This window comes from Geotrypetes seraphini, chromosome 9, assembly GCF_902459505.1.
Source record: "Geotrypetes seraphini chromosome 9, aGeoSer1.1, whole genome shotgun sequence".
Lineage (NCBI taxonomy): Eukaryota > Metazoa > Chordata > Amphibia > Gymnophiona > Dermophiidae > Geotrypetes > Geotrypetes seraphini.
Window position 1 is genome coordinate 35,620,361 of NC_047092.1, and position 26,968 is coordinate 35,647,328.

Genomic DNA, 26,968 nt, shown 5'->3' on the forward strand with positions numbered 1-26,968 from the left:
GAAAATTCCCGAGCACTAAAATTAAGAACCCACCATATATCTTTCATGCCACAAGATTGTACTATGTTGTCTAATACCAATGATTTCATTATCTTACCAGGCTTTTTTGTCCAAAAATGGGTCCATAACATCATTAAAGGTCCCTGCTACTATCAAATTAGAAGAAGCCAGTGGCAGAATCAACTGTTGAAGAGTTTTGAAAAATTCAGCCTGGTTTGAATTAGGGGTGTAAATGTTAAAAAGCGTCAGATTATCCTTCCCTGAGCTCATGTGCACCTGAATCCATCTTCCCATGGGATCTGTTGATATTGTTTTACCCGCAGCTGACCATTTCCTATTAACCAGGATAGCCATCCCAGCCTTCTTTCCCACAGCAGGAGCAAAAAGACTCTGCTTGACCCAACTACCTTCCAACTTAGCCGATTTGCTAGTCGATAAGTGTGTTTCTTGAATAAAATATATATCAGCTTTCTGCTTTTTCAAAAAGTTAAGGGTTTTTTCCCTTTTAATCAGATGATTGAGATGTTTTTCCACCCTTTGGAAACTCCGTTCTATCAAACACTACTTTGATTTCTCCACCTTCAGTTTGCTAGTCCAATCCCTATTCTTAAGCACCTTGAATTATTGCAACATCATATATTTGGGTCCTACAAGAAAACCATTAAACGTCTTAGACTTATTCAGAACACCGCCTCATCTATGGCCTCAAAAAGTCTGACCATGTTAGTCCCTTCTACAGAAAACTTCATTGTCTTCCAATTGAAGCAAGGGTCATCTTCAAATTCGCCTGCCAATGCTTTAAAACCTTGACTGGATCATCCCCGATATACCCGTCACGTCACTTTGTGTTCCCAGGCTCTAACCGAACACGCAATGCCCACCTCTTTGCCTTCCCTTCGCCAAAGGGATGTATTTACAAAAGATTCCTGGACAAAACCCTCTCTTTTCAAGCTGGCAAATGGAATGATTGCCTTACCACCCTCATCTCTCTTGCCCCATCCTACCTATCCTTCAGAAAATCTCTCAAAACTTACCTCTTTGATAAATTTCTCTAACCCCATCCTTCCTTCCTTTCCTCTCCTTCCTCACCTATATACCTCTTCTTCCCCGGATCTTACTATCCTCATCCTGCACTCCCTTGTAACTGTATATATTCCTTTCTCTCCTCTCTTCATCCTTCCAAAGTATTTTAGATCAATGTAGTCTTGTTAGAATGTTTATTTCTTATTTTTCCTCTATCTCTATTTTTCACTTCTTTGTTATTCTCCAGGTACTTTAGTTAGATTGTGAGCCTTTGGGACAGTAAGGGAATTTCTAAGTACCTATCTTACTTTTTAATTTTAATTGTTACTGTAACTGGTTACTTTATCCTGGTTAATCTGACTCTGTATCTTCGCTGTAAATGTACAGTCTCTTCTCCTGTAAACTGCTCTGAAGTGTTTTATGGTATTACGGTATACAAAAATAAAGTTATTATTATTATTATTAAAGAAAATTTTTTTTAAAGCCATTGTACCATTTTAACAAAAAGGGACCATGAAAAGTAAACCAAAATTTTCATGTGCCCTATCAAACCCATAAATCCAATACACATCAAACCCCCCTTAAAAAGAACCCCCCCTTCCCCCTCCTCTCCCCAATGAATAACACAACTGCTTGGGAGCACCCATTAAGACTATTAAGACTAATAATCATAAACTCCATCCAGGCACTACTACTTCCTCCCTTACAAAACCGAATATTTTCAAAAGATATGATATAGTACATTAAATATATATACATAAATAATAGAAATACTAAAAGTAAATTGATTAAAACAGCAAATTCATAAACTTAAATACATAGCCACACATTTGAGACCTTCTAAAAATATATCAATCCATTTTTCCTTTCCAGGATAAAAACTGAAAGATTATCAGACCAAGACTTTAATTAAAATTATTAAACATTCCATAGAGTTCAATAATATGTCATTACATTTTCCCTGTCTAAAATAACATTCATAATTTTATCATTCTAAGACTATAATTAAATCTATTATAACATTCATAATGCCAACCAAAACCATTGTTTTCCCTTATTAAATAAACCCAATGAAGTTTCATCTTCTAATGTGAAATAATATAATTCAATATAAGACTTCATTGAGGCATTTAACTCATACATTTCTGAAATTAATAACCTTTACAGGTCAAAGAATTTTTAAATTAATTTTAAAAATAATCACAGTATTTAAAACATAAAACCTGACTTCTTCTATATAACCTATCAAGTTTATCCATCCTAAACTATAATTGAATATAGCTAACATTCTATATGTCAAACAAGATCAAGTACATGCATATTATATTACTCAATCAAAATATAAACGTTTAACATTCTCCAAACATGCAGAAAAAGAAAATAATTCCCAATATAACTTCCGATAACCATTCCTGAATTATTAGCTCACTATTTGATCCGTCTTTCCACAGTTAAAAATTGAAGTTTCTCCACTTGCATCATTAGGAAAATGCCGGCAAAATGTAATATGTCCGTGGTATCCAGCAACAATGCTGTCATATTAGATGCCCTAGGGTATTAGAAGAACGCGGGCAAAGTAGAGACAAATCCTCCTTTCGTCTGTAAGTATGATCTCCATTGTCAGCTGACAAAAAATGTAAACTAAAGTAATGACATTTCCGCCACTCGAAAACATTACTGCTGCTCAGAAAAAGAGCCTTACTTCAATATTGTAATATGACCATGGTGTCCAGCAACAATGATGTCATATTAAATACCCTAGGGTATTAGAAGAACACGGGCGAAGTAGGGACAAATCCTCCTTTCTTCTGTAGTAGAATCTCCTTTGTCAGCTTGTTTTTAAATCTGTTTATCATTAATCCCCTGTAAGCCTTTCTCCATCAGCTTCTATGAAGTCATCGGCTCTGTCTGTGTTAAGTATTCTTTCAATTTCTCAGGGTCTTCAAATTGCAAACTTGCTGCACTTCTTCGAGGGAGTAAACAGGCAGATAGACAAGGGCGACCCAGTCGACATTGTATATCTGGACTTTCAGAAGGTGTTCGATAAGGTTCCGCATGAACGACTACTTCAAAAAATTGCGAGCCATGGAATCGAGGGTGAAATACTCACATGGATTAAAAACTGGCTGGAGCATAGGAAACAGAGAGTGGGGGTAAATGGACAATACTCGGACTGGAAGAGCGTCACCAGTGGGGTGCCGCAGGGCTCGGTGCTTGGACCCGTGCTCTTCAACTTCTTTATAAATGATCTGAACATAGGTACGACGAGCGAGGTGATTAAATTTGCGGACGATACAAAGTTATTCAGAGTAGTGAAGATGCAGGGGGATTGCGAAGATCTACAACGTGACATAATCAGGCTCGAGGAATGGGCATCGACATGGCAGATGAGGTTCAACGTGGATAAGTGTAAAGTGGTGCATGTCGGTAACAAAAATCTCATGCACGAATACAGGATGTCCAGGGCAGTACTTGGAGAGACCTCCCAGAAAAGAGACTTGGGAGTTCTGATCGACAAGTTGATGAAGCCGTCCATGCAATGTGCAGCGGCGGTGAAAAGGGAAACAGAATGCTAGGAATAATAAAGAAGGGGATCACAAACAGATCTGAGGTTATCATGCCGCTGTACCGGACTATGGTGCGCCCTCACCTGGAGTACTGCGTCCAGCACTGGTCGCCGTACATGAAGAAGGACACAGTACTACTTGAAAGAGTCCAGAGAAGAGCGACTAAGATGGTTAAGGGGTTGGAGGAGCTGCTGTACAGCGAAATATTAGAGAAACTGGGCCTCTTCTCCCTCGAACAGAGGAGATTGAGAGGGGACATGATCAAAACATTCAAGGTACTGAAGGGGATAGACTTAATAGATAAGGACAGGTTGTTCACCCTCTCCAAGGTAGGGAGAACGAGAAGGCACTCTTTAAAGTTGAAAGGGGATAGATTCCGTACAAACGTAAGGAAGTCTTCTTCACCCAGAGAGTGGTGGAAAGCTGGAACGCTCTCCCGGATTCTGTCATAGGGGAAAACATCCTCCAAGGATTCAAGACAAAGTTAGACAAGTTCCTGTTGAACAAGGACTTATACTGGTAGGGCTAGTCTCAGTTAGGGCACTGATCTTTGACCAAAGGGCTGCCATGTGAGCGGACTTCTGGGCATGATGGACCACTGGTCTGATCCAGCAGTGGCATTTCTTATGTTCTTATTCCCATATGTGATCCTCATTACTGCTGGATAAAATAGACCATAAGATGCCCCCAGCTTTCTCATTTTTGGTCTTAGGAGAAACTGTTTTCACTTATTAGCGGTCACTTTAGCGAAGTCCGGCATGAACATTAGTTTGGAATCTTTATATTTTAAATTCCTGTCAGTTTTGCCAGCTTTAAAATTTCAAGGGCCTGCTAGAAGCGTAACATTCAAATTATTAACAGTCTCGGGTCTGCTTGACCAGCTGACCTCCTCGATGGAACCTATGAGCCTGTTCAATTTCTAATGAGAATTTTGAGCTTAACAGAAATAATTTTGGCAGGAGCCCTTCTAAAAAGGCAATGGTATTATTTTCTTCCAAACCTTCCGCCAGACCCAAAAGTCTCACATTGTTCCGACGTGCCCTGTTTTCATAATCTTCCATTTGTTTTGCCATCTCCTGTATCATTTTCCTGTCCTTTTGACACTGTAGTATGCTATTTTCCGTCCGCTCCATTTGACTCTCCAACTGTGTCACTCTCACATTTGCCAGTTCTATTTGCTTTGCCGTATTAGCCACTTCCTCTTTAACTTCCACTAACTTTTCCACAGTGTCCTGAAGTAACAATTTAATACTACGTAACTCCACCATCATTTCCGCACTGTCTGAAGCGTCCTTGGGGAGCAGAACTTTTGATGGGGTCAGCGGGTCATGTTTCACTCTTTTTGCCGTGCTGCTTGCCGCAAACGCCACCTCCAGTTTTGATTGACGAGTTGAAGCCATCACCAATAGTTCAAAAATAGTTTTGAAGGGAGAAAAACTGCTAAGAGACTGAAAAAAAACCCCTATTTATGCCTGGGGTTGAGGAGCAATATGATCACACGTCCATCACAGCGTGCTGCCAAGCCATGCCCCCCCCCCGAATTAAAATATATTTTAAAAACATACATCATCTTTGATTTTGTTAACATACTCGTATACTATATTAAAAAGTAAGTTTGGTTAGAAAGAAGGTCCATTAAATTCAACCTTCATCAAAGCCAGGGGTTCTCAGTGAAAGATACAGTCAGTACAATGAAACATTACATATCTATTGTCAGTTTTGCAGCAATGCGAAGAAAAACACATGTTCTTCTCAAATCCAAGCATAGTAATGAAGTCCCCAGATCAGTACTCAAGAATCACACTTAGGCAAAGATGAATTTTGCTTAGCAGACCCCAAAATTTACTTGAATAATATTATTTTAAGAATAATGTAGAAGATATATTAAGTGGTGGTCAAGAATCGAGATTTGGCAGCATAACAGTCTCTTGCAATATGAATTTGGATTAAGAAAAGCAGCTTCTGACTTGATGACACAGAAGAGGTGAATGGAGTCTTAGCTTTTTTTAGTTTCAGACTACCTAATATCAATGAAAACAAAATCTTTCCACACCAACGGTAATATGGATACTCAAAGATACTAAATTCATGGATTGTTGCACTCAGTATAAGCAAAAAACACAGTGTGTAAAGCAATTGAGAAAAGCTGCTGGTCAGGTGAGACTATGGCTCTCAGAAGGCAAGGAAATTTGTGAAGAATAGAAGGATTATGCACTCAGACCAAATTCTGTTTATGCATCCTAAGGCGCACACATAATACAATGCATATAGCCAATTTGCACACGTAATTTAATTGTTTAATAGCCAATTAGTGCCAATAATTGGCAATAACAACTAATAAATGTTGCTAATTCATACTAATTAAAAGTTGCATGCATAACGTTTTAAGTGCATTCTATAAAGTAGTGCACATCACTTCTAGTATATGAATCACAAAAGGAAGAATGGCCAGAGGTAGAGCATGGGCGAATCATGGGAGTTCCTAAAAGTTAGGTGCACCCAATCTGTGCACACCTTAGGCGCAGGTATTTAGGCCTGATTTTCCTTGGCCTAAATGTCATGCAGTGGATGGCCACTAAACACAATTCTATATACAGTGGTACCTCGGTTTACGAGTGCACCAGTTTGCGAGTGTTTTGCAAGACGAGCAAAACATTTGCAAAATCGGTGCCCCGGAAACCGAGCATGGCTCGATTTACAAGCAACCCCCCCCCCCCCCCGCAATCCGGCACCCCCCCTGCGATCCGGCACCACCCCCTGCCTCGAACCAGCACCCCCCGCCATGATCCGACCCCCCCGATACGATTGGGCACACCCCCCGCCACGATCCAACCCCCCCCCCGACACGATTGGGCACCCCCCCGACACGATCCGACATCCCCCCGACACAATTGAGCACCCCCCCACCGCTTCTTACCCTCATCTGGGCACTCTTGAAGATCGGTCCTCGTCTGCTGGGCTTTGAGCATCTGAGCATGCTCAAGGCCTGCGAGTTCACATTCTGAACGTGAACGTGAACTCGCAAGCCTTGAGCATGCTCAGATGCTCAATAATAATAATAATAATAATAGCAGCTTATATACTGCAATACCGTGAAGTTCTATGCGGTTTACAAAAGATTAAGCAAAGGTACAAATTGACTGACTTCAAGAGGGGAAGAAGAAAGAGAAGTAATTAGACAGGAAATTCATTGTTGAGGAGAAAAGTGATCAAAAGGACAGTGGGTCGCTATTGAGAGGAAAGAGATAAGTGGATCAGTTGTCAAGATGTTTTAGGAACAGGTGTGTTTTTAGACGTTTCCTAAATACCTCATAAGTAGAGACCCAGCAGATGAGGAGTCCGATCTTCTAGAGTGCCCAGATTAGGATAAGAAGCGGCGGGGGGGATGTCGGATCGTGGAGGGGGGGTTGCCGGTTCGAGGCAGGGGGGGTTCCAGATCACAGGGGGGCCTAATCACAGGGTGGGGCCTTCGAGGGGAGCAATGCCAGTTCTCGGGGGGTTGGGGGAAAGCATCAAAGCGAGTTTCCATTATTTCCTATGGGAAAACTCGCTTTGATAAATGAGCATTTTGGATTACGAGCATGCTCCTGGAACGGATTATACTCATAATCCAAGGTACTACTGTATAGCGGATTCAATGTAATAAGCTTACAATGCAAAGACTATTACAATGGAAGCATATAGCATACATACTTGAGAAAATGAGCGCAATCAATAAGTTCGCAACATTTATCCGTCTTCTTATCCCAAACTTCCACAAAATGGCTGTTTTTCTTTGCCAAATAGATGCAGTTATCCACAGCCATGGATACAATGTTTGCATCATTGAACAATTTCTGAGGCAACCTATGAATAAACAGGACTATATTACAAATGCATTCATAAATCATAATATCTAGTCAACATAATCCTAACTAAAAATGTATATTAAAACCATTTACTTTTTTATTACATTTAAAATTAAACTAATTACAAAAGAAATGTATCTTTCATATGAAAAGTACAACAAACTACAAACATAAAAGGAAAATACACCAATTAATTTGTTAGCCCACAATTAGGAGACCAAGATTAGGAAAAGCTGAAGCAGCAAAATTTTTTTTTAAAAAAACAACCCAATAATAATAAACTGTAAGAAAGTGCAGGAAGTAACCCTTAATATACCTAGGATCCTAAATATATTAACATTGTAAAACTCACTTATGATACAGTTCCTTTGTCATCCGGAAAAAAAATTGCAGCTGAGATGGCTCCAAAATACATATCTAATTTCTTGCAAATTCACTAAATATTTACAAGGATAGCGCAAATGAAATGTTGTGCCCAGAGCCAAGGCTTGCTGATGTAAAGCAAGAAAGTTTCCTTCTGTTCTGTGTCCATTTAGATACATCGGGAAAGGCTAAAACCTTCCCTCCCCCCAATCACCCCCCCAAATACAGTCCATTTTCTTAAAGAAAAAACATGCTAAATTTATTTTCATTGTATATACGGTGCTTTATAAAAGCCTTCACACCCTAGTACATTTTTTCATCCTGCTGTCTGAAAAAAAACAATACAAAATGCATTAAAATAGGAGTTTGATTTACTCATCTAAACATCATACTCTACACTTTCAAGGCAAAAACTGTTATAGAAATATTCAAAACTAAAGAATAGGAAACCAAAAAGTTTTGATTGTTTAAACACCTCTTCTATCAAACTGCGCAAGCAGTTTTTAGCGTAGAGAGCTGCGCTGAATGGCCCACACTGCTTTTTTTGGAGCAATAAAAGCAATGAGTTTTTGAAAATAAATATTCACCAACTTTGCACAATGAGATGCAGCCAATTTTGCCCATTTTGCTTGGCAAAAAAATAGCTCAGGATATTTCAAGTTGACTGGAGATCATCTGTGGACTGCACTCTTCTTTTTTTTTTAATCAACATTTCAAAAGGAGAAATTAGATCTTTATATGCTAATTGTCTTTCCATTAGCCCCTCCAGACCGGCACAGAAACAGATGGGTTTACGTTCCTCTGCCAGCAGGTGGAGACTGAGACACTAACTTTTGGCTACAGTATAAGTGGGCTGTGCTGTCCCTATTACAATCAGTCTTAATTAATAGCCAAGCAAAAAACAAAAAGGCTGAAAAAAAAAGCCAAACAACATCCCAACTCCCCTCTTACAAGGATGAGACCAAGGGAAAACACTGTTGGATACCGATTAGAATAAGGACCTCTCAAAACCGCCCCACAATTCGCCAGATTAACCAGCAGAACCAAATGCCGCTGTTCTTTAAATTCCCCAAACAACCAAAACAACCAATTCCCACAGAAAAACCCATATTCTTCATGAAAATACCGAACAAAATGACAGGGCGGGTCTGTGCAGGTCTGAAGGGACAAAAAAAAGAAAATTAGCTGGTAAGAACCTAATTTCCCCTTCTTTAGTGTCCCTCCAGACTGGCACAGAAGCAGATAGGACTTACCAAAGCAGTACCCATCATGGATGGGACCCCTCAAGGATTGCTACAAGAACACGTTTACCGAACACCGCATCCCGAAGTGCCTGAACGTCCACATGGTAGTGTCGAACAAAGGAATGAAGAGAAGACCAAACCGCAGCTTTACATATATTCACCAGAGGAACAAGAGCAGATTCAGCCCAAGAAGCTACTTGACCCTGAGTGGAATGAGCTTTGAAAAATTCCGGAACAGGCTTCTTTTGGAGAAGGTACACCGAAGCGATAGCCTCCTTGATCCAGTGCGTAGATCAGTGAAACTCTTAATGTCTTTTGAATTGTAATTTTAGATAGTAGAATACAAAAATTATACAAGGCCATTAAGATTTTAATAAGGCACTATAAATGTAAGTAATATTATCTATTTTTAGATTAACAAAAGACAACAGTAAATGGGATGGCAGCCATTTACCATGTACACACGTATCCCACATGAAATTTTTTTATGAATCTGGAATTAAGGAGCTACTAGGGACTTTGGGTGAATCGATTCGAATCGATTTAAAACAAAACAAAACAAAAATTCGGCTTCCCGATTTGGCTGACCCTCCTCCCTCGCCCCCTAAAGCAGGAACGGCAGCGCTGCTCTTGCTGGCCGGCCGCTGTCGCACCTGCTTTAGAGGGCGAGGGGGGAGGGTCAGTTGGGAAGTACTGCTGTCTGGCTTTCCCCCTGGTGTCTGGTTCCCCCCTTGGCATCCCTGCACCGTTTACCTTTGAGGAGTAACCTGCAAACAAGATCGCAGTGCTAGCGATCTTTGCAAACTGCTTCTGAGCTGTTTCCTCCGCCGCGATCCTGCCTCTGATGTCAGAGGAGGGGTGGGACCATGGTAGAGGAAACAGCTCCAAAACAGTTTGCAAAGATCACTATCACCGCGATCTTGTCTGCAGGCTTCTTCAATAAGGTAAATGGTGCGGGGAGGCCAGGGTGGAAGCCGGACACCAGTGGGAGGCCAGAGGGAACACACAGGCCTTCCTGGGGGGGTGTGAGCAATCCTTCCGGGGGGGGGGGGGACAGCAGGCAGCCTTCAGGGGGGACAGGCAGGCAGGCAGGCCTTCAGGGGTAGGATGCAGGCCTTCAAGGGGGGAGGCAGGCCTTCAGGGGGGACAGGCAGGCAGGCCTTCAGGGATGGGACGCATGCCTTTAATGGGGAGGGGGGTGAGCAATCCTTCGGGGGGGACAGGCAGGCAGGCCTTCAGGAGGGACAGGCAGGCAGGCCTTCAGGGGTGGGATGCAGGCCTTTAAGGGGGGGACAAGCCTTCAAGGGGGGAGATAGACCTTCAGGGGGGACAGGCAGGCAGGCAGGCCTTCAGGGATTTGATGCATGCCTTTAATGGGGAGGGAGAAGCATTCAAGGGGGGGACAGGCCTTCAAGGGAGACAGGCAGGCCTTCAGGGGGGACAGGCAGGCAGGCCTTCAGGGATGGGACGCATGCCTTTAATGGGGAGGGGGGTGAGCAATCCTTCGGGGGGGACAGGCAGGCAGGCCTTCAGGAGGGACAGGCAGGCAGGCCTTCAGGGGTGGGATGCAGGCCTTTAAGGGGGGGACAAGCCTTCAAGGGGGGAGATAGACCTTCAGGGGGGACAGGCAGGCAGGCAGGCCTTCAGGGATTTGATGCATGCCTTTAATGGGGAGGGAGAAGCATTCAAGGGGGGACAGGCCTTCAAGGGAGACAGGCAGGCCTTCAGGGGTGGGATGCAGGCCTTTAAGTGTGGGACAAGCCTTCAAGGGGGGGGGAGACAGGCCTTCAAAGGGAGGGCAGGCCTTCAAAGGGGGAAACATGCCTTCAGGGATGGTGGCACAGGCCTTCAGGGGAGGGGGCCCTGGTGTAGAAGTACACAGAGGGAGGGAGAGAGGAAGGGGGGGGGGTTCAAAGAGACATGCATATGCCGGACTTTGGGGGGAAGAATAATGGGTCTAAAAATAGAGGAGAATAAGAGAGATGATGGACAATGGGATTTAGGGAGGGCAGGAACAGAAAGGGAGAGAAGTTAGACACAAGGGATGGTGTGGAGGGGGGTAGTCTGTCCCAATATGGCAATTCTTATGTTCTAATGTTACATTAAAATCGTCATAATAGGTGTCAGAAAAGGGAGGGATCATTTTTTAAAAAATTTATACGGCTTTTCAATATATAAATAGCAGTATTTACATGTGTAAATAGTCAGCATTAATTATGATTTTAGAGCATCACTATTTATAGTTAAGGGACATAGTTTGGAAGGGGCAGAGTTGTAAAGAAGTTTGGGTGTGAATAGAAATTATTTGTTTATTCCCAATTTTGCAATGGGAACACTCGTATTTACTCAAGGACTGGACATTAACATTGGGAAACCAAGAAAACTGAGCACATCACTCCTGTTCTCTAAGGATTGCACTGGCTACTGTTTCCAAGTGCACAGAATTTAAATTATGTTTGGAATTTAAGGCTTTGTATTTAGGTCAATCAGCATATTTATCTAAGAAACTATTTCAGTATGTTCATCCTAGATCACTGTGATCTTCCCACAAAAATCTGCCCCAGCTCCCTAGTCCCAAGGAGGTAAAACTGTTGTCAACTAGATGCAGTTTTTTGTTATAGTAGTCCTATACTCTGGAATTCTTGATCTGAAAAATTCAATAATGATCTTTCTTATCCAGCTTTTCAGAAATTAATGAAGATATTATTGTTCTAGCAATATTATGGATCTATTAACTGATTGACTGTAAGCAATTTAGATATTTACCGTATTTTTCGTTCTATTAGATGCACCTGACCATAGGACACACCTTCCTGTAGAGGAAAACCCAAAGAAAAAAAATTCTGCCCACCGCCCTGCCCTGTACCCTGTCCCCATCTGGTGATCTAGTGGTAGGTCGGGACAGGGTACAAGACAGGTCTAGTGGTAGGCAGCTCCCCCTCCCCCAGTACCTTTTTTAAAATCCCGGCGGTCCAGCACACTTTCCGTGCTCCTGCCTCGCTGGATGGATTCCTTCTGATCTCTTCCAGCAGCGGCAGAGCAGCGCATAAGGCAGGCACAAGCTTTTTGCTTGCCTGCCTGGTCCTGTGCCACTCTTTAAATGGCTGCTGTCAGCACTCTTGGGACTCATGAGAACTGACGGCAGCTATTCAGAAAGGCGCGGGACCAGGTAGGTGCATGAAAAGCTCATGCCTGCCTTGTGCACCACTCTCTGCTGCTGGAAGAGATCAGGAGACAGCCGTCCAGCACGGAAAGCACACTGGACCACCGGGATTTTAAAAAAAGATACCCGGGGGAGGGGTATTGTTAAATTTGCTCCACAAGATGCACTCTTATTTCCACCCACTTTTTTGGGGAAAAAAGTGGGTCTTATGGAGTGAAAAATACGGTATATAGAGTCTGTCAGTTGTTTTTCATTTGCAATGTAAATTTGTAATTTTATCATCGTTAACAATTCATTTTGTCTTAATAGATAAGAATTTTAGTTTTGCTCTACACTGCTTAACACCTATGTCTATAGTGGCATATCAAAACAAATAAATCCGATCCAACCAACATGTACACCTGCTCCATGGCAGGCATAAGTGAAAATTAAATGCTCATATGGACCTAAGATTTGAACCATTCATTGCTCTTCTCATATCCACATGTCCAAAATTAAAAGCTTTTTCACATGGCTTCCTAATTGTAAAATATGTATGTCCAAGTATAGTGAAAGATGACACTTACAAGTGAAGATCCTTAAGTGATGCCATTCTTTTAAGAAAATGCAATAACAAAAATCATTTGCAGCAAGATTCAACAATATTATCGCAATTTAACTAAAAAATTATTATGAACCATTACCAAAGAAGACAATCAACAACTTTTGTCAATTCTACCAAGAATGGGAAAATTAGGCTCTTACCTTGATAATAATCTTTCTGGTAGAAGGGTACAATGGTCTTGAATGCTTGAGTTATGTCCCTCTATAATCGAGAAGGCATCCACTATCTTTTTTCAACTCCGCCTCCTTCCCCAGTCAGTTGTGCTTTAGCTCTTCAGTCTGTACCAAAGCAATTGCTAATCACTAGGAAAAGAAATAGGAAGGAGGGGTACGGGGAACCTCCCCGAAAACATGAACTCTGTTCTGCTCTGTAACAATTAGTGAAATAAAACATATTAATACCAATAAAAACTTGGATATAAAACAATGTGGAACAAACTAACCACCTACCAGAGTGCAGCCTGCACTAACAATTATGGAGATCTTACATTCTCCCTCTGTAGTTTGCAATTAAATGTCTCATCACTCTTTGACCTGCTTGACAGGGAAAATGCAAACACCTGGCAACCACATACATGCCCGAGTCAGTAAGCAGGCTAATTAGCATCTGATAGGGTGGGCTGTCAAGACTACTGTATCCTTCTATCAGAAAGATTATTGAGGTAAGAACCTAATCTTCCCTTCGGGTGCAAAGAGTACAGAAGTCTTGAATACTTGGGACGTACCAGAGCAGTCCGTCGTCCCCCCTTCCCCCCCCCCCCCGAGTCTAAGGTAGGGCAGATGAGCCTACTACAAGGACTGAGGACACAAAAACGGCATCCAGCCAAGCCACCACATCCACCCTGTAAAACTTTATGAAAGTACAGAGGGTGGACCACGTAGCCACCCTACAAATTTCTTCAAGGTACACTGCCCAAGACTGCCCATGAAGAGGCCGCACTCCTAGTAGAGCGTCCCCTCAAAGAAATCACCTTGCAAATCCATCATGAAATGGAAACCTTAGAAGCTGGCATCCCCCAGCAGCTGGTATTTGTAAGAATAAAAATAGTGCTTAAAACAGAATTGTAAGAAAGAACTTGTATAAATGATAACTCACAGTTGGCTGGTCTTTGTGTCAATAACCTTCTGCAAAGAAAAGTTACTGGAAAAGGACACAATCTTCGTCCCACAACCTCCCCAGATGGAATATTTGTCTGAGAGATATAAGGATTCACAAAGGCACACCAGTGGAGTGTTCACATTTCCTATGTGGAGTACCTTCAGAGGTGCAGCAGCTTCATGCTTTAAGAAAAGGACATTATTTTGTCAGAAGGGTCTCCCAGGTTGTCTATTCTCACACAGACTTTGTTACCAACCATATGGCCACCCAAAAAAATAATAAAGTGACCAGTCTTATAAAAACGAAGGGCCCGATTCAACAAATGGCACCTAGGCACCTTTTAGCATAGTTGTCAATCAACCGCTAAGCTTTATTTATAGAATTTTGCCTAACTCAACATAGACCTCAGAGATACCTAGTGACATCTAAGTCATACAACGCCTATTCTCCACCTCTAAGCACGCCTATTTTGCGCATAAGTAGGAGTGTGTGCCTTGACTTAGGCATTAGTAGATACTGCTCCAAGTTCTGCATGGAACTCATATTCATTTTTTTTTAAATGTTAATGAATTTTTAATGGTGTGGTCATTTACCACACTAATTAAGCTCATTAATCAATTTTGAGTTCAGTGTGGAACTCAGCTAGGCATCCCCAATCTAGGCATCACTTACAGAATCAGGCCTAAAAATTACAAATGGAGACCAACATAGAAATCTCAATGAAAGAATAATTAAGCATATGGTTCAATTTTTTTCTCCAAAGACAGATGGAAATAAGATGAAAGTCTTAATAAATCAAGCTCTTAAGTGTGCAGAAATTGAAGTTGTTTACCTGTAACGTGGGTTCTCCGTAGATAGCAGGGAATGCAGCCATACTTAATGTTGAAGTCCTTAGACTGATCCTGTGTGTCAGTACTCTCCCATAGCTAAAGTAAGCTTTTTGGCTTACTGGGCATGTGCAGGGTCTGCTGCCTTCTGTGGCTCTTCCCCTTGCCCTGTCAGTTTTGTCTCTAGTTCATAGAAGAATGTAGTATATATATATATGAGCAGGGAAGGAAGGAGGGTAAGTATGGCTGCTTTACTCCTTCTGTCTACGGAGAACCCATGTTACATGGGTAAGCAACTTCATTTTCTCCCTAGCTGTGAAATAATTTAAAATCTTCCTTTTTAAAGATGCTTTTAATCTTTAAATTATCCCTAAATGCTAAAGTAGTTACCTTCCAGGTTTATACTATTCCCTCCCTAATGTTTTTTCCATGGTTCTGTTTTCATTTTAAAACATTGAATTGTAACCCCTCCACTCCCTGTGTATCAATCAGTTTGTAAACTTGTCGGTCCAACCTATTATTGTTAATTTTAAATAGTATGTCTAAATGTATATTTATTTTATTCTGCTGTAACTTGCTTAGTAATTATGAATAGGCAATTTATCAAATCAAAATAAACCTTGAAACCTTGAAATGTATCAGGGTGGCGGAGAGAATCATGAAGCAAAGAGGTTACGTAGGATGGATTGTCCAAAGCAAATATTTTTGAAAAGTGCCAGACTGGAAAATAAAGTCATCAATTTATCCATCAAAAAAATATAACTGGGTCAGTGGCAGGGCAGGTTTGTATACCCTGCTTTGTGACAGTACCTCTTCTCTGTTTGGTTCAGACCATTTCTAAGCATGAAAGGTTAGCATATTCTCCACGCTTTTGCCATTTACCGTATAGTGCAAATGATGGTGCCACTTAATGCCAAATTATTCTAGTAGCTTAACTGGTATTATAGAAACCTGTTCCTAAGAACTGAGGCTACCACTCATTTCACAAATCATCAAGTGCCTTCCAGATAGTAATGATTTTTGATTGCTACCACCATGAGCCAGATGTAAAACAGTGACATAAAAATGAAAAGGTACTCCATCTCGTCCATTAGCAGATCCATTTTATAAAAAGAAAATCACAAAAAAATAAGAAAACTCAGCATAAGTGCAGGATCTATACTGTTACATTACCTTTATTGATGTATCTTCAAAAACAGCCAAATTTCCATCTGCTGTCCCCACCAGAAAAAAATTCTTCTCCTTGCTGAAATAAGTTAATGAGATTCACAAATATATCATCAAGGGGCATGCTTTTCAAATAAAAATATTTCTACGATATCATTCTTATGTTTCTTTACATAATACATTTATCAAAAATGAATGGACAACAGAAAAGTAATTGTCCATTAAGATCCGTCAGATACTTCCAAACTGAAGCAGATAAAAGGCTGAATTTGGTTGACCACTCATCTAAACCAGTATGGTTACAACCTATGTGAATGAAGAATAATTGCCTAGTGTTGGAAGAGGAGGCACAGTCAATTCAGCATTTTCCATGATGAAACCCTTAAACAGAAAGCTGTATATGTAGGTCAGTGGTTCCCAACCCTGTCCTGGAGGAACACCAGGCCAATTGGGTTTTCAGGCTAGCCCTAATGAATATGCATGAAGCAAATTTGCATGCTTATCACTTCTATCATATGCAAATCTCTCTCATGCATATTCATTAGGGCTAGCCTGAAAACCCGATTGGCCTGGTGTTCCTCCAGGACAGGGTTGGGAATCACTGATGTAGGTAAATGAGTAAATCCACCTTGAAAAACTGCCTTGCTCTCTCTGTAGGAAAAAGTATCCATGTTGTCAACAGCAGGGATACCAATTCTGGTAGAAAAAGGGATTGGACAGGATGGGGCAAATCAACTAAATTAAGTGTTGGGATATCATTTTAAAATCCATGCTTGTTCTTTACCCTGCATATGTTGCACTTTCAACATATGCACAGTATAAGCAATTCCCACAGTACTGGCTGACCATCAGTTTTTAGAAGGGACACTCAATGGGAATTTTCTTTTTCAAAATTCATTTACAGGCCTGTGAGTACCAAGTTAAGCACAAAGGGATGAATAAACTAGTGGGTTTTTCTTGAAAGGAATGACTGTGTATGAGATTTGATCCTCTACCTTTTCCGTGAAAGACAGCTACAGTATAAACTGGTGACAGAATCGGACATCTTCTGGAGATGATGGTTAGACTTCATATTTTCTGCATTGACAGTTAACAGAAGACCAGACTGAGTGCCTGCTAAAATCCAGTTTTCTTTTTCTTCAGGAAGAGACACAAGTGCAAGGCACAGAATCCGGCTATCTATAATCAGCTAGACAAAAAAAGAAAAAAACAGTAAAAGTTTAACAATTCATTGACTGTTATTAGGAACATTTCTAAGATCTTTGGTGTTCAAACTGGTTGACCATTTATTTTAAAGCTTCTGAGGCCTCTAATTTTAGATAGAGTAAAAGATAAGATAATTTCATAACAGCTCTGAAAAATTAGGAATGATTGTGTTCTTTTTAAGTACACAAAGATTTAAAAAGTTTGACAGCTCTTTTAATAAGTTTCTTAGAGGGCCTTTTAATAAAGTACATTAAACAGTAAAGATAGGATTAGTGCATACTATTAGCCCATATATACACTAACAATAATACATTAGCATGACGCAGTGAACATTAATTCCTTCATTAACTGCACAGTGTAAAGTAGGGCAGCAAATGGGCATGGCCTGCACCTTACAGATAACCTACAGTTACTCACTGTGCTTTAACAGTTTACATCAGTTCAATGGGTGGTGTTCAGTGTATATGCATTATCTGAAATGCAGTTAACATGTGTAAATGTATTTTATCTGTGTTAATCGCATAAGCAGATGCTGAGAATGCAGTTAATGCAGAGGTCACCCAAACGCTCATCTAAAACCTATTAGCTTTCTCTTAAATGCTCATCCAATAAAATAAATGCATGCCCTTGTGAGGACAATAATAATAGCCCAGTATACAGAAAGGTCTTTCGAAGCACATGTAGAAGGTAATTTTATAAACCATTTTCATACATAAAACACTGATTTACAGGTGCAAAGAAAGATTAGGTTCTTACCTTGGTAATCTTCTTTCTTATAAAGAGGACAAAGTCTTGAACTAGTGGGTAGTCACCCTCAGACTGCGAGTTTGTCTTGCAGAAGGTATCAATAATTTTCTTTGGTTCCACCTCCTACTTCAGTGGGCTGTATTGTAGCCCCTCAGTTTATACCAAAGCAATCAAATAGAACTACTCGTATAATAAAGAATGCGCAGAAAAGGAGGGGAACACGGAGAAACCCCGACTAGTAAAGTCTATTCTGTTCTGCTCTGTACGTAACGTAAAAATAAAGTATAAAATTGCAACTATCAAATTTGAAAATTGAAAAAATAGAACAAAAACCTAGGTGGAATAAACAGCCACCTACCTGAATATAACCTGCACTAACAGTTATGGATATTGTAAGGACTTTAGACCACCTCTGGATAAGGCCGAAACTGGTTAACTCTGCAATCCTGCTCGATAGGGAAAACCAAACATCTGTTATGACATACCTGTATAAGGCAGTTAGTCTACCTTTCCTCAAAATGCTCTTGACCACATCCAGTAGGCAATAGTGACTACTGACAGGGCGAGATTCAAGACTGATGTGCCTCTTTATAAGAAAGAAGATTATCAAGGTAAGAACCTAATATTTCTTTCTAGTGCAAGAGGCACATCACTCTTGAACTAGTGAGACATACCTAAGAAGTCCCCAAAGTAGGACAGATGAGCCTGTTGCCATCACTGAGGCCCCAAAGCTGCAGAACTTCGTAAAGGTATGAAGAACCCATCAACCCTGTAGAAAATCAGAGAGATATGAAGGATGGCCCACATTGCCACTCTACAAATTTATTTGGGCTGTACTGCCTGAGATTCCGCCCACAAAGCAGCCACACTCATGGTAGAGTGAATCCTCAAGGGTATTTGGGATTGGTTTCCACATCCAATATAAGCTGAAGAAATTGCCATGCAAATTCATCTGGAAATGGTAGCTTTTGGAAGCCAGCCTTCCTCATTGGCTAGGATTCGTCAAGACAAAAAGATAATCAGCGAGACGAAACTCATTTGTCACTTTGAGATGCCGAAGAACTCCCTGAATGCCCAACAACTTCAATCTCTTGTTTTCTTTCTTGGAACTGGCTGGACTGAATGTGGGCAGACAAACCTCTTGATTAACATGAAAGGCTGAAACTACTTTTGCCAAAAAGAAAGGCACAGTCTGCAATAATACCCCTGCTTCAGTAAATTGGAGGAATGGCTCCCTACAGGACAAAGCCTGTGGTTCCGAAACCCTTCTTGCTAAAGTTATTGCCACCAAAAACTCCATCTTCACTGTGAGATTCATAAGCGATGGAGCCTGACAAGAGAGTTCTGGGAAAGGCTGTCTCACTGGCAGATGAAGCCACAGCATCCCTTTCAGTACTCTGGAAACATCTGGTTGAAACGGTAAAGATGCCTTATCTACCTGTGCTCAAAAGCACGCAAGACCCGTGAGCTGTACCTTAAGAGAGAAGACTACTAGCCCCTTTTCTAGGTTATCCTAAAGGAACTCCAAGACTGCTGCCACTGATGCTTGGAAGGGTTCCACATTTATATTATCACACCAGCCATGAAACAGCTTCCAAGCCTTTGCATAGGTAATGAACATCACTTGTTTCTTGGACCTTAGAACAGTCACAATAACCACATCCAAATAGCCCCTGTGCTCTAATGCCACATGCTCATGAGCCATGCCGTCAATCCAAAGTATTCAGGATTCTTCAGGGCAATCGGGCCCTGTGAAAGAAGATTCAGATAAAGGAGAAGCTTGAGGTTCCTGTACCTTTTCAGCAACACTAGATCTGCATACCATGGACACCATGGCCAATCTGGAGTGACCAAGATTACCAGACCTGGGTAAATTGCTATCCTTCAGATAACCCAGCCAATCATCGTACAAGGTGGAAACACATACAGCAAACCTGCAAAGGAACCCATTTGCCGGGGTCCAGGACTTGCTGACAAGTAGTTGGCTTGAACATGGTCTACTCCCACCACATGAGCAGATGAGAGAGCTTTAAGATGGACTTCTGCCCATCGAAACAACAAGTGGGCTTCCAGTTTCAAGGGAGAACAGTTGGTACCTCCCTCCCTGCTGATATAGGCCATTGTAGTGAAATTATCTGAAAAGACACAGACCACTTTGCCCTCCAGGGAGGTATCAAGTTTATTTAAAAATTTGATTTGATCGCAATATTATAATCCAATGTGATTTACAAATAGTGATAAAATCAGAGTAAGAAAAAAAACCAACAAAAAACAAAAATCACATATCTGTTAAAAATTAAGACATTACAGGACACAAGAGGAGGGTAGGTTTAAATACAATTCAAAAACAAAAATGAACAAGGGGTTAAAACTATAGGTTCCACTTAATTTTCCTTCAAAGGAGTTTTAGTCCGCTATAGGATGTTTGAGTTATAAAGAATTCAAGTTGCATACTAAAAAGCATCCTTAAAAAGCCAGCTTTTCAGCAGACCTTTAAATTTACTGAGTGATTTTTCTTCCCTTTTATAAATAAGAATTGAGTTCCAAGTTTGAGGTGCCATAACAGAGAAGATTGTGTCTCTCCTCGAGTAAATGAATCTTAGTGAGGGGACTGAGAGGAGAGATTTCTCCTCAGATCTTAAAGATCTTGTTGGAGCGTAAGAGAGTCTTTCTAAAAATGCAGGGGCTTTATTCATTAATGTTTTGTCTGTAAGTAAAGCTATTTTGTATGTAATTCTATAATTTACAAGTAACCAATGTGCCTCTTTTAATAGGGGAGTCACATGATCAAATTTTTTCCTTTTGGTAATTATTTTTATTGCGGTGTTTGGTAGGATTTGTAATCTATGTATTTCTTTTAAGGTTATTCCCTTGTACAAAGCGTTACAATAGTCTATTTTTGATATGACTAACGAGTGAATTAGAATATTCAAAGATGATATGTCGAGGAATGAGGACAACGATCTAATGATCCGTAGTAAACAGCTTCTAACCAGAGAGCTTATTTGCTCGTGATAATTCAATTTCTGGTCCCAAATAACCGCTAATATCTTAACCTTTAGAACTTCCTTTATTATAGTTTTGTTTATGTTTATGCAGGATCCTAATTTAAGTCCTTCCCTACATGGAAAAAGCATAGTCTCTGTTTTAGATGTATTAAGAGCTAGTTTATTGTCGTGTAACCATTTATAAATTTTCAATAATTTCTCATTGACTGATAAGATTTCTTCTGTTGAATTTGAATCTAGGGGATACAAAAGTTGAACATCATCAGCATATGCAAATGGTGTAAATCCAATTGATTGACTAAGAGTTAACAGAGGGGCCAAAAATACATTAAATAATAAGGGTGATAAAACTGAGCCTTGAGGAATCCCAAAACTTGTTGAAATTGAAGTAGAAGATGAGTTATTGAATATTACCTTTGATGAGCGCTCAAAGAAATATCACTGAAACCACTGAAAAACGTTATCGGTTATTCCTAAAGATCTGAGTCTGCTTAGGAGATGATGATCTATAGTGTCAAAGGCTGATGATAAATCTAAGGATATGAGGAGAACAGATTGATGATGATCCAAAAAGTAAAGAATAGAGGATGTCAGACCTATTAAAGAGTGTTCAGTCGAATGATGTTGTGGAAAGCCTATTTGATGTGGGTGTAGAGCTCCCGTTTTCTCAAAGAATTCAGAGACCTGATTAAAAACTATTTTTTCCATCATTGTTGCTATAAAGGGTATTTTTGCTATTGGTCAAAAGTTGGTGGGATTGTTCAAATTTCCTTTTGGGTCTTTCGGTATTGGGTGAATAGTTGAGTGTTTCCATTTTTGGGGGATGATTCCTTCCTCCAAGATAGTTGAAATAATTTTGTGAACGCATTTACTGAAAATATTGAAGAATTTTTTCAAAATACATGGTGGGAGCGAATCTGCATCTGTGCTTTTTATATTCATCATATGGAACGATTGTTGTAAATCCAGTAATATAAGTGGTATATATTGAGTGCATTTTGAGGTTGGGATAAGAGAATCTGGAGTAGAGTAATCGGGATCAAGGTTTGGATTATCTGTGAATTTTTTTCTAATCCCTTGTTTTTTTCTACAAAATAATTAGCCAAATCTTGAGCAGTTAGGGTACTAATTGCTCCCTGAGCTGTACATGGTTTGAAAGTTGTTAAATATTTTTGAATGGAAAATAATGTTGAAGAATTATTTGCTTTTTGAATGTGGAATGCATAATATTTTTTCTTTGCCTCGTTAATTTTATTTTTATAGTATTGTACTTGATTTTGCTATTTTAGTTGATTAGCGAGTGTTTTTTCCCCGAAGTTATTTTCTTTCTAAGAATCACAGTTGTTTTTTTTAATAAAGGACAATTCTGCAGTATACCAGGGATTTTTTTGTTCTTTGGCTGTAATAGTTTTTGTTATTGTAGGGGTTAGTTTATCCAATACATCCAATACAAATCTGGCATGAATACTCGTATATGTCATCAGAGCTGGAGGAGTCCATAAATATTGCTTTTAAGCAAAATTCAGGCTATTTAAAGGAGATAGAAGCTTTTAAAAATAAATCAGATGATCAAAGATGGGGTTTTCGGAAGGTGGGGAACCCCCAATCTGGCCTCAGGAAACCTCATAAACACAATTTACCAAATCCTTCAATTTTCCCATAGGCTGCTATAGCCTGTACTCGCATGTACCTGCTGGTGCTTTGAACTTCTGCAGCTATCCCTACAGCAGAAAAGGAGAGAAGATTTCTGCTTCAAACAAGCCTGAGGTCTTCAGATGCTTGTATCTTCAGGCTGCCAGTTAACCCAAAAGGATAGCCTAGATCTCAACCCCCTTACAGTTCCTTGTGTGATGACAGAGGAAATAAAAACGCAGCCAGCTCCTCTCCAGACCACCTCAGGATCCCACAACCTGTACTCAAGCTCCTGACTAAATCAGGAGCAAACTTCACTTCCAAGGGAACAGCCCCTGAGCGTTCACAATTATAGTGCAGGCTGGCTAAGCAGGTACTCCATAGAGATGCCTGCCAGTTACAGACCCCTGCAACACTGATCTGTCTCTCCTGTAGTCAGAGTTGTCCCAGTATCCCTAGGAACCTGTGCAGCACCAAAAAAAAAAAACCTTGCAATCCAGTACTAAAAAAACCCAAAAATAATAAAGAAAAGTCAGAGCAGAACAGAAAACACCTTCTCAACTCGCTTGCAGAAGGGAAAGCTATGGGACTACAGTACAGCCCACTGAGGTAGGAGGTGGAGCCAAAGAAAATGACTGGCATCTTCTGCAAGACAAACTTGTGGTTTGAGGGTGACTACCCACTATTTCAAGACTGATGTGTCTCTTGCACTAGAAAGGTCTCTTATTAAATACCAACTGGCATAAAAGTATGACTTGCTGTTAAGTATGTATGGGGCGAAGCATGGATGGAGTTTGTCTATACACCTGTAGTTTATTAAATAGGTTAATCTATGTGTCTGCTTGCACAATCCAGGTTTGGGCATTATCATCCCAGCAGGAGACATCCACCAGCTTCTCCTGAACTGCTGGTTCGAGGTCTGAGGCATGCAGCAGCCAAGTGAGTCTATGCATTTCAATACCCATATCGTAGACCCTAGGCATCACATTGAAAGAATCACAGGTTGCAAGTGCCATGTGTTTTTTTGGCACTCCTACTGCCTGGCTACTAACTGGCAGAGTTCTGCAGTCTGTTCAAGCAGTAGAGTGTTTGCAAATTCTGCCACACTGTTCACAAAGGACTTCAAGTGTATGCTCATAAAGGTCTGTTAAGAATATATGCAGGAGGCTAGCACTGCATTCTGAAACATTGTCCTCCCAAAAGATTCTACAGTCACAGCATTCCTCTTCAGCACCTTTTGGAGCATTTGGCCTTTTTGAGAGTGGATTTGACCATAGAGTGGTGCGGCTTCTTGAACGGGGGAGTCTTCTGGACTCTATGGACTAAATTCTATAAATGGCACCCAAATTTGGGCACCAGTAAAAATTAGTGATACATACTGTTCCGAGACATTTATAGAATAGCATTTGGTGCCAATTTTGGGCAAGGGGATGTAAATTCTCAAACTTAAATTAGAGCCAGATCTCCATTATTTTGCAAGTGTGCGCAAATTCCAGAAACACCCCTGATATACCTATGACCTTCCCATGGCCACACCCCCTTTTTGATACATGCTGGAGTGACTTCAATGGCAACTCCAGTAGATGGAACCTAAGCACATTACTGGGAAGACTTCTACAATCTATAACCCAGAAATATAAATGAACAAAGACAATTGAACTTAATAATGGATTTGTAATGCATGTACCTATTGGGCAGAATGGATGGACCATTCAGGTCTTTATCGACTGTCATTTTCTATGTTACTATGCATAAGATTTACACATGGATCCCAGTGCCTAAGGATGCGTGTGTAAATTTAAATTGATGACAATTAGAACCAGTAATTATTAGCACCCAATTATTGGTACTAATTGACTTGTCAATTAAACTACACATGTAAACTGGGTATGTGCCCAAATTTGTGAATGGAATTTTGAACACTATATGTAAAATTAGTGTGTCTACATAGATGGTCTTCTTATGAATAGGTGGTACAGAGAGAGGTGTCTCCCAATGCTTCATCTGCACCACCTTAAGGATGTTGTAAATAGGCACTTACAGCTTCATTAGGAGGGGTATCAAAGTCAAAGATGTCCAGCACTTCTATCCAAGGCTCATCCTTAACCTCCAATTTAAATGGGATGTTCTAAACCACTCCACAGGGGGAGACTCATTTCAAGAGGAGGGGAAGAATCTGAAGGAAGGTTCAAAGATCCTTCTCCTCTGAGAAAACTTGGGGCTCTTCCTTAGAGTTCCAGGAGAAGTCTGTATCAGACTCAGGAAAATAGTCTTTTGTCTCAGTCTGTGCCCACCTCAGATGCTGGACTTATGGCCAGGCTCTAGTTGAGAGAGCACCAAAGAATGGCATGAGTCAAAATAGCAACTAGGGAAAACAACAATGAGCCATGAAAGAGAGACAGGAGAATACATCTTCACTGCTCCATGGATGAACAAAGACTTTCCGGTCCTGAATGGTGTGGCAGTGGGCAAAAAGTGACATGTGTGCACAGTGCAGCCTTCTAAACACTTAAGGAAAGTAGCTGAGAAGTTCCCACTCTGTCAGACAATGTCACTCATTGGGGAGAATATGCTGTCCTGTTTGTCCTCAGGGAAACTTGTTTACACTACTGGGGACATTTCTTACTGTATTCATGTAAAATCTTGTTAAGTGGCTTTTTAACACACACATTAAGAGCCAGATTCTGTAACTAGTGCCTAAAAAAGATGCACTTAGGCGCCCATTACAGTGGAGTCTAGCTTAAAACTTAGGCACCTGTAATATAGGCCAGGGTTTTAAAGGCCTATATTATAGATGCCTAAGTCCTTTAGAGAATTGTGCATAGTGGCACTGAAGTCTTCCTCCAACACTCCTATTTTTCTTCTTTCTTTCTCTTTTTAAAATTTTATTGTTAACCGGCCAGATATTTGTTGATGGTCGGTATATTAAAAAATTAATAAACTTGAAACTTGATAAACTATCTCCCAATTAATTTTTATTTTTATTTCTTTTTTTTTTTTTTAATTCTTTATTCATTTTAAAACTTTCATCAAGTGTACAAATATTCATAATAAACACAATTAGTTTGAGCACTTGAACATCTTATCATTATACCTTACAATTAAAAATGTAACCCTCATCCCACCCTCCCTCAAATCCCTCTATTCATTATAAGATCATATATTTGAAACCCTCCCCCCACCCAATACTAAATGGTGTATACTTAATAGAAAAATGGCATTTAATCATGACAGAAAGATGTTAATGGCTCCCATATTTTAATAAAATTTTTATAATTTCCATTCTGTACCGCTATTGATCTTTCCATTCTATATATGTGACATACTGAGTTCCACCAAAAATTAAAATTAAGCCTACTGTGATCCTTCCAGTTATTAGTAATATGTTGGATGGCAACTCCAATCAAAATCATTAAAAGTTTGTTGTTACACGCTGATATCTGACTCTTTTTTCTCATAGACATTCCAAATATCACAGTATCATATGATAACGCTTCTTAAAGCTCATAATTGAAGCCAATTTACTAATTAAGTTAGGCGCTTAACTTTAGGCACATATCTTTAGGTGCTTCTTATAGAATTTCCCCCTAAATGTTTTTTATGAGCCCATGCTAAACCTTTCTAAAGCAAGAATTATCACATAGGCCCCTTAATCTGGAAGTACCAAAAGCAGCAGCAACTGTGGTTGTTTTGATGATTTATTTCTGACAACATATAAACCTACCTTACAAGTATGTCCACCTTTTTTTAAATTCAAGCATGACAGTTCTGCTTTGTCTGTACAGCCATTGCCTATCCAAACTGCTGGTTGACTGCATGTGAGTGTGGCGGGCACCATGCATTCCGCTGTAAATATACTGGGTACTGGAATGTTTCTCATCAAACAAAGAAGTTCTGAAGACTCCAACATGTCATACACCTGCCATCAATAACAAACATAAAATTATCTGAAGACAAACTAGAGGAATGATAGTAATATATTCAATATTCTTTTCCTAGTGTTTCAGCAACTTTAATAGCTGGCATTCTATGAACTTTAAGTTTAAATGCATTTGCAAACATGAAGTATAGTAAACAGATGACTGGAACATTAATTTTCAATTGGAAATATATTGTTATGGAATTTTAAGGGATATATGTAATATGATGAGTTATATTTGTTGTACACTTCATTTATATGATAAAATGAACAAAGAATTTGAGAAAGAAAGGGTGGGGGGAGGAATAGGTTAATATAAGATTAATTGTAATACAGAGGAGGGATATCTAAGTATGTATATGATTGGATAGATTATTTTGTTGATATGGGGAGGGATGAGAGGGGGGTGGGGAGAATTAAAGTATATATAATAACATTGTTTAAGAATGTCAAGTGAGTTATGTGAGTTATGTGTAATAATATTGTACACGTTGAAAGAAATAAAATGAATAAAGATAAAAATTAAAAATAAAATAAAAAAATTTTCAATTA

At 40.0% G+C, this 26,968-nt stretch overlaps 1 protein-coding gene across 1 annotated transcript in view; it reads right to left on the reverse strand.

The window, feature by feature from the left end:
- LRRK2 (leucine rich repeat kinase 2) overlaps positions 1–26,968 on the reverse strand; it is a 253,679-nt gene that overhangs the window by 15,112 nt on the left and 211,599 nt on the right. The window contains 5 exon segments of the mRNA XM_033958543.1: positions 7,284–7,436; positions 13,908–14,092; positions 15,911–15,983; positions 16,900–17,093; positions 26,222–26,416. Coding sequence (XP_033814434.1) covers positions 7,284–7,436; positions 13,908–14,092; positions 15,911–15,983; positions 16,900–17,093; positions 26,222–26,416 — 800 coding nt within the window.